Below are 8858 nucleotides of genomic sequence, written 5' to 3' on the forward strand. Positions count from 1 at the left end.
TGCCCTCCAGAAAAAAGGAATCCTAGGAATTTGCCCCCGAATTCAGTGGGATTCATCCGAGACTCCTGCGAAGTTCCCGAAACTGCGATTTCCTGAGCTGTGGAGGTGTACACCCTTTCTGCGGAGTGGGCAGCGGACCTTCTCCCAGGAGGGGCTGCGCATCCTCGGTCCAAAACTGAAAAAAGGCTGGAAAAAATGAGTCCCAGCTATTCCCAGCCCGTGTTACTGGTCTCCCCCCCACCCCCAAAGTCGGAGAGCGTCTCAGAGAAAACACGGCGTCCAGGAGGGCATGTTAAAATAAAAGTTTATAAATTAAAGAAAAAATACAGCGAATAGAGCTTTCAAACTTCACAAATCCTTTTACAGTTAATACTCTAGTTGAGTGCACAGTGCCCTTAAGGAGGCGAAAAGCTGCGAGGTTGACACAACAGGTAGGATCACCTGTCCAAGGGTAGGTGAAGGGCAGATAGGGGAGTCCCGGGCCAGGGCGCAGGAGTCGCAGAGGGTGCACGTGAGAGACCGAGGGCCAGGCGGCGGCACCAGGGAGGACGCCTTGGAAAGGTTGGCCAGGGATATTCACATTGAGTACAAAAAATAACCGTTATTTGAATACAAACAACTGAAAAGTGCTACGAGTCTTAATCTCCTTTAAATGAAGGAAAGTTTCTGCAAAGCGCTGCCCGGGTGTGCGCTCTCCTTGTTCGGGGGTTCCCAGGCGCTTCCCACCTGGACGGGGCCCTGGACTTCGGAGAGGGAGGGTGTGAGACCCCTAGCCTGCCCAACGCTCAGGGGCTCCCTTCCTTACATTCAGCACCCATTAGGGCACCCCCACCAGAGCTCTGACACTCGGGAGGGGTGGTGCGAGGGCCTGAAAACCAAACCCTTCACGTTTCAAATCAACCCCTGGGCTGGGGCTGCCAGGGTTCCGCACCCCTTTGTTATAAATGCAATTTCCAAAAATAAAAGATATGTAGATATACATAGATTGGTAGCATGGATACCATGAACTAGTGTGGCCTAGCGCACGAAGCTCCCAGCAGGCCCGAAATTCTGGGGATTCAGGCTATGTGGTCTCCAGGAGTTCAACGCTCTGGGGAAACGCCATCCCCAGCAGGCAGACATAATCCAAATCCAAATCCAACATTGTCGTGGTAATAAATAGTGTCCAAGGGCTTCCAGGCAGGTGAGGGGCGCGCGGGGGCCCTAGGCCATAGAGTGCCTCTGTTCAAGTTAGAAAAAAGCGCCCCCTTTGGGCATACTCAGTCCGGCTGCCAGGGCTCAGGTCCTGGATAGCGGAGCCTGAGCTGGATTTCATCCTCCACTTGCCCCCTTGGCGGAGCGCCGCTGTATCGACTACAGCCTACATGGCCGTCGGAGCCGGGATGTGGGAATCGTTCCTTGCCCCAGCGCAGGCGGGCTCACTGAGTGCCCGCAGCGGCCGCACACGTGGAGAGCGCCCAGCCCGGGAGGCAGTAGTAAGGGTAATAGTAGGAGGGCTGCAGTGGCAGAAGCGAGGGTGGCCGCAGCACCTCGCCGGGCAGGTACTGTCTCTGGTCGTCGCGCACCAGAACCTTTACCGCCACCTTTTTGGCTGCGGGCGCCGAGGCCAGCAGGTCGGCGGCCATCTGCCGGCGCTTGGTCTTGTAGCGACGGTTCTGGAACCAGATCTTCACCTGCGTCTCGGTGAGCTTCAGAGACGCGGCCAGGTCTGCACGCTCCGGCCCGGACAAGTAGCGCTGGTGGTTAAAACGACGCTCCAGCTCGAAGACCTGTGCGTGGGAGAAGGCGGCTCGAGAGCGCTTCTTACGCGGCTTCGGCGCCGCGGGCTCCTCCTCCTCCTCCACGCCGCCCGCCGGCGCGCTGCTGCCCCTGCCGCCGGCTCCACTGCACAGCGCGGGCACGTGTGCACCTCTGGCGCCAACACCGTCATCCTCGGCCCTTGGGCTGTGGTCGCCTGCGGACCCCGGTGGGAACAGAAACAAGAGACTGTCAGCGCCGGGAGAGGAGGTGAGGCCGGGCCTCAAGTGTAGGGGGTCACTGGGGCGGGGCGGAAATACACTTTGATCTCCTCCCCACCCCCAAGCGGCGGTGAGGTCGTGGAGGCCAGGGGCCCTGGAGACCAGTCTCAGAACCCTGCTCCACTAGTTTCCCGCATCTAGGCCTCTTCTGATGCTTGCGACCTACTTGGCCCGCTGTGTCAACGCCATGAGACCGAGCACCAGCTCCACACCCTCTTTGGGCCCCAGGCTCCAATCAGTAACGTGAGGAGCTGGGCTTGAGCATCTCCACAAGCCCTCTGAGCTCTCAGCGCCCAGCACTAGGGGTGCTGGTTGCATTTCGGCCTCTCTGCTCGGGTCCACCCGCTTCCCCACACAGCTCACACACACGCGCCGGTGCAGATAAAGGAAAGGTAGGGGATGGATCCTGGGGCCAGAGGTATTTGGTCTTTCACCCTCAGCTGCCTGGGATTGCTGTGAGGGGTATGGCAACAGGCCAAAGCCTTGGGTGGCTTCTCTCCCTCTCTTCGCAAGGAAATGAGAGGAGGATGGGCTGGAGAGTGATGAGAGGGGGTGTCTCTGCCTCAGGTTCCTGGACACTTATGCAACACCAGCTCCTCAGCCTCTTCCTGCTCCCTGAAACACCCCAGCAAGAGGTCCAGCGCTCTGGCCTGCTTGGTGCCAGCGAGAGGCCTACAGCAGCTTGCACCCAACTGGGGCAGACACTGGGGGTCTTTCAGACTGCATGACGTGTCAGTCTGCAGCTGAGGAAGCCCCTCTCCTGTGTCCAGAATGAACTACATCTAGCCCTCCTGCCTTCAGCTGGCTGCAGGTCCTCGGCCCAGGGTTGCTTTCACAGCTCTGGGGTCTGAGAAAGTTAAACCGGCTCTTGCCCCAAAGCCCCGGCTCTACAGATCTCACTTCTGACTCATTTGGAGATGTCCTTGGCTACCTATCCCTGCACTGTAAGGCCGGGCCCTGGGACCTCAAGCTGGTAGGATTTCTGGGCCAGGGCTAGAGTACTGGCTACCTGAGGTCTCTGGACCCCTCATTCTTCCCCTTCACTGATTTTGGGAATTTGGGGACAGACAAGGCAGAAGGCACTGGCGATGTACTCACCCCCCTTCCCCTACGCCCAGCGCAGGGTGCAGAGGTTCTCTCCCAACCCTGTCTAATGGATATTGACCCAGGCCGTCTCAGGCCTCGCCCCAGGACGCGGGACTCTGAGAAGTTCCTCCGTCCTCTCGCCGGCTCAGTTCTCGGAGGGGTAGAGCAGCTTGCGCCAGCGCGCGGAACTTAGCGATCTGGCCAGCCTCCGACCCCAAGGTGCAGGCTGCTCACAGTCAGCTCACCCCATTCGGCGGCGTGGCCCTACTCGTCCATCCCCTCAGCCCGGCCCCCGTCCCCGCGAAGCCGCAGCAGACCTGAGACGCTGGCCGACATCTCGCTGTCGCTCCGGCCCGCGGCTTCCTCCTCCAGGTCCTTGGAGGCGGGCAGCTCGCAGACCCGCTGGCCGAGGCTCAGGGTTCCTCCCGTGCGGCCGGCCCCGCTGGCCCCCGGAGCATCCGCGCAGCGCCGCCTGCCCTCGTTCTCCTCGCTGAGAGCCGAGTCCGAGTCCCAGCCTCCCGGGCTCTCCGCAGTCCGCCCCGCAGCTGCTCTGGTACCGGCAGGAGACGCGAGCAGAGAGTCCTCGGCGCCCCCCAGTGCGCCCGCGTCCGTCTCCCCAAAGAGCCGCCAACAGCAGACAGCGGGCGCCGCAGCCACAGCCACCGCTGTGCCCCCGGGCGGCGGGCGCCCCTCCGGCGCGCTCAGCCCGCCGCGCTCCTCTTTCTTGTTGAGGATCGCCTGGATGGAGAAGGGCGTCAAGGTGTTGCCGCCGCGCACAGCCATTTGGGCCGCGGGCCGGGGCGGCAGGCCGGGCGGGCAGCTGGGGCGCCGAGCAGCTCCGAGCGGGACTGAGAGCGCGCGCGGCCGCAGCGCGAGTGAGCCGGGTGCGCGAGGCCCCAGCAGCCCACTCCGGCGCGGCCCAGCAGCCCCCGCCCCCCTCCGTCCCAGGATCTGCGCCGACCCTCACCCCCACCTCAGAGGCCCACCCCGCCCGAGACCCTCTCCCCCCGAATCCAGCGCCAGACGCTCTCCTTTCGCAGCTCAGCTGGATTATCTCATCGCCTCTAGCCCTTAGGGGCGGGCCGGGGTCTGCCCCCTCGGGGGACGCGGAGGAGGATTGGCGGGCCCCCTCCGCCGCTGCAGTCCCCTCCCGAGCGCCGCTGGGGCTCACGGCCGGAGTCACTTTTTCTTTGCGCTTCTGTCTCTTCCCCGCCTGCAGGATTTCGTTCCGGACTAGTCCTCTCCCTTCCCTGCTGGGCAGCCTCTTCCGGAGTTCAGTCCCGGACGCGGCGGCGGCCGCTGGATTCGGAGAGGCGCGGGGCACCTTTTTACCCCCTGCTCTGGTTTTATCTGTTTCTTTTCTCTTTCCTTCCCCTGCGTTCCACGGTACCCCCTCCCGCCTGGGTGTCATTCCTCACTGCTGAGTGACAGTCTCAGGCCACGCCCCTTTACGGGCTGTCCTGGACGCTCCAGACCGTCCATTGGCTGGCTCCGGTTGGACAACGTTGACTTTAACAGACAAAACTGGGCATGTTACGCCGCCAAAGACAGGGTCTGACTTAACCCCTTCTCTCCTAAGCCTGGTCTTCGAAGCATCCTCCAGCGACAAGGAGGCTCACCCATCCTGAAACCACGTTTCGTACCTCTGTAGATGTATCTACCAATTCCAGCGTTTTTATGGAACACTGATATTCAATTTAGTCAAAATCTACGGAGAAAATCCAAGATAATTCATTTCCATACATCATTAGAGTAGTTTCTGTTCTCTAGGAAAGATCACAAACACGAAGAACAAAATGCATCTTTTGTCTTCCTACAGTTTTGCAGCTTCCTCACTGCTAATGTTCTTTGCTGAAATAATCAGCTAATTAAAATCACTCTAGAAATATTTTTTTCCTTGCCGTCTTTGGTTTGATCTGATTTCTACAGAGGAATTAAAAGAAAAAAAAGGTACAGTTAAAACTAAAGTCAGGTGAAGAATTGAACGGCATCTTTGGGAGAGTGTCTGGAAATTGAACAGTCATATCCCTGGGAGATCAATATTGAATTTAATTGGAGTTAGTTAAGTTTTACACCAGGAAGAAAACAAGAAACTTTAATTTGTTTTTTAAATGTCCTGCTACTTCTGAGTTGGATAAGATTATAAATATCTATTTACTTGTTTGAAAGTATATCTGGGAATTACCATCGTAAAATGACACAGAACTGACAAGATTTAATGCTCTTAAAAAGTAAGAAATGCGTTATTTTATGTAATAGTAGGACCCAAGCTAAGAAATACAAATATTGTGTGTATATAAAAATATAGGTTGCTTATTTATGTTATTTATTTTAAAATAAGAAATTTGTTCAAGTAACGTACTTAACTATCTTCCATAAATTTTACCAGAGGGATAACACCAAATACACAAACTTGAACCATTAAATAAATTTAAAGGACTGTGATTTTAATTTAGTAAATTGCTAGGATAGGCGTTTTCCGTGTCATTAAAATAAATAACATTTCCCCCTGTTGCTTTCTTTTTGGTTGTCCTTGTTCTGCACCCAGGAGGAAATATACCTATTATTTATAGTTTTCAGCCTCAGAATGAAGTCTTTGCAGCATCTGTGTTCCTGAGCATGTCACCCATATGATGCTTTCTTGCTCTGTGCAGACCCTGTAATATACCTGGGAAAAAACTGCCACTTACAGGTCATTGCCCTTTATATCTCTTTACAATTACATCGGCTTTGAAGGAAAGGTGTTCAAATTTGGCGTCGCTATTCAGCAACTGTGAGGGACTGGGATGTTCTTCAGGCCCGGAAAGGAACAGAGCAGAATGCTTACAGGTTTCCAAAAAAAGTGTGTTTCCCTATTCACCTTTATTTTTCAAATTACCTCTCCCCTCCCCGCCCCTTAGACTTGGGTCTTGCGAGTATATATAGAGAGAGATGTTGTTTTTCTCTGGGGGCGAGTCGAGGAGAGATGGACAAAGATTCCTGGAAGGTAGGAGATGGGCAGGTGTGGACCTTGTGTCCCATACAGCAGTCGCTTTGTAAGATTAGTACTTATTGTGGACAAATAATGGAGTGCATTCTGAACATACAGGAGGACAGAGATGTTTGGGGGCTGAACGACCGAGCACTACACTAAATTTGGGGGCTATGCACGACTTACTTGAAAATAGCTAGCATTTAGTTGCCCCCTCTTCCAAATTCTCTTTTAAAAAAGAAACCCAAATCACAGTGGGATATGCCCCGGTCACAGGCTTGGGCATAGGTTTTCAAAGGATGATTTTGAGGTTTCAGAGTGTTTTGGGTGTCTGGAGTGTAAGAAAGTGGCTCCGTTCCGCGTCTCCAGGACGCGCACAGTAAGGGAGGCTCCTGATGTCACCTCGGGCAACTGCGCGATTAGTGGACCTTTAGGTCTGGTGAGTGACTGCAGCAGGGCCGGGAGTTAGAGTGTTTGGGGCTGGATAAACACACCGGTCTTTAGCCATAACGGGAAGCTGCTCCTAATAAGAGGTCCGGTGGAGATGAAAAGGCTTTGGAGGACGGTGAGCGGAAATGGTTGGATGCCCAGAGTTATCCTGGGCTACATGCAGAGTCAAGGCCGGCGGATGGGGATGGGTGGTGAAGGCTCAGCAGGTCAGCGCGTGTCTCTCGGTGACAGATCTGCAGGGGCAGGGACGCGGCCGCTCCCAGGCCCCGCTTGGCGCCCATCAAGGGCGATTTCCTCTGGGCGTAGCCGCCAGCTCCTGGAACTCGGCGGCCTCGCGACGGCAGTGCCTGCCGTTCCCTTAGCGCCGCGCTCGGGCCTGGGCCGGCCCGGGGAGTCGGAGGAGCTGGGGAGCTGGGCTGCGTGGCCCGCTAGGCTTCGGGGAGGCGCCCCTCTCGCTCCGCGCCCGCTCCCTTCTCCCTCTCTTTCCTTTCCCTCCCCTCCTCTTCCTACGTCCTCCTCCCCTTCCTCTTCCCTGGTCCCGTTCCTCCTCCTCAGTTTGGTCCCGCGCGCCCCCTACGTGCCGCGCCCTTTGGTCCCCGGATCTTCGCGGGCGCGGAGTGCGGGCAGCGGGCTCGGGCGGACGCAGAGTGGAACCGGCTGGACCCGCGGAGGGGGGCGGGGAAGGGGGAAGCCCCGGCCCTCGGGGGCGCGCCGAAAGCTGCCGCGCTCGGGCCCGCGCTCCCAGGGGCCGGAGTTCGCCCGAGACTGATTGTCAGCGCCACCGGGCGCCTGGCCCCTGACCCCCGCCACCTGCGCCCTCGGCCGCCTCAGCCAGGGTGTAGAGACCGCCTTCTCCGTCGCGCGTGGCCGGAGGGCGCACGCCGGGCTCTGCCAGGCATCGGAAGACCACGCGGGATTCCTCTCAGATGCCATGACCTTGACAGAAGTCACCTGCCTTCTCTAGTCCTTTGAAACGACGGCTTGGACTCGGTGCCCTCTGAGGCCGCTGCTGAACTGAGCGAGCCAGCGAGAGGAGAGACGGTGCCGCTGCAGGCTCGCCAGAGCCGGGTCCAGGCAGAGGTCGCGCCTGGGACTCCGGAGAGCGCTCCCGGCAGCCGAAGCATCCGGTGCGTCAAGAGACACTCTGCTTACCCGCCAGCAAACACCGGATCCTGTGTTCCTAAGTCATCCAGCCCCCAGCAGAGTTTTTCACGCACGTGGTCCAGGTATATCAGACGACAGAGGAAAGCATTGTTACTACGGGCTAAGGGAGTTTTGTATTTAAACAAATATTGCTTACCCCACAGTGTGCCAAGAGATGAAGCCTATTGTTTTATTTAATATACTCAACCCTGGGATTGGAATGACTAGAAAACATTCTTATTCCCGTTTTACAGATGAAGAAACTGAGACGGAGTTTAAACGACTTGACCGTCAGTAAGTGGCTAAGTCAGGATTCAGATATGGCTTTATCTGGTGCCAAATACAATTGCATTTTCCGCGCTAACTGGTTTTTCTCATTAACCTTAAGCTTTATTCTCATTCAGTGCTTCCCATCATCGCCCTTACCCATTTGTAATTACGCATTCATCAGAAAAGGAGCTTCGTTTAATTTTAAGGAAATAAAGGAAAAAATTCAGGCAGGCAATCTAAGGATTTTTTTTCTATTCCGCGCATTTGAAAATAAAGCACGCTAAGACCTGCGGCTCTGAACTGAAACCTTGTTACGTAGAAAGAAAGAAGCATACCATTTTACTATAATCAATAAAATAAATCATGTGTAGAGGGAGACAGCCAGGTGATGGAAACTCACTGAGTTCAGAAATAATATTATGCTCGCAGCTCTGATATGTAGCGAAGCAACCCCACCAAAGACACTTTCCCTTTGGAGCTTAGTTTGCTTACCTGTAATAAAAGTCAGTCTTGGAGATCACCCCTTAGGGCGTTAAGCAACGTGCAGGCTCCGAACCCGCTTGGGCACAGTGGAGAACGAGCGCCACCTAGCGGGCATCCCTCGGGCATGCCTGGCGCACCTTTACGGAGTACTGTCATACCGAGAGCCCAAAAGAAACTGTGGTTTCACGAATCGAAATGTTTTTGCTTCTAGTTTTATGTTTCCACACTCTCAGGTTGTCAGGGATCTAACAGCGTAGATATTACCTTTGAAAAACTCACCCAGACAGTCAGAAACCCCACTGAAGACTCACCTCTCTCCAGGGTAGGGGCAGGGAAGCTGAACAGGCACAGACGTGTTGGGACTAATTTTAGAACCGAGGCTGTGGCCTAGAGGAGAGACCCCCTGGTCACCTCCTACCCTATTCTTGATACCCTCG

The 8858-nt window shown here is 55.9% G+C and overlaps 1 protein-coding gene across 1 annotated transcript; it reads right to left on the bottom strand.

The window, feature by feature from the left end:
- Positions 1 to 287: 287 nt before the first annotated feature.
- NKX3-2 (NK3 homeobox 2) lies at positions 288 to 3981 on the bottom strand. The gene is made up of 2 exons (XM_045548919.1): positions 3422 to 3981; positions 288 to 1954 (listed from the first exon to the last, which is right to left on the bottom strand). Exons 1-2 carry the CDS (start codon positions 3885 to 3887, stop codon positions 1419 to 1421), a joined length of 1002 nt encoding a protein of 333 aa, XP_045404875.1. The 5' UTR covers positions 3888 to 3981; the 3' UTR covers positions 288 to 1418.
- Between the last annotated feature and the right edge of the window lie 4877 nt (positions 3982 to 8858).

Source organism: Lemur catta, chromosome 4 (assembly GCF_020740605.2).
Source record: "Lemur catta isolate mLemCat1 chromosome 4, mLemCat1.pri, whole genome shotgun sequence".
Taxonomy (NCBI): Eukaryota; Metazoa; Chordata; class Mammalia; order Primates; family Lemuridae; genus Lemur; species Lemur catta.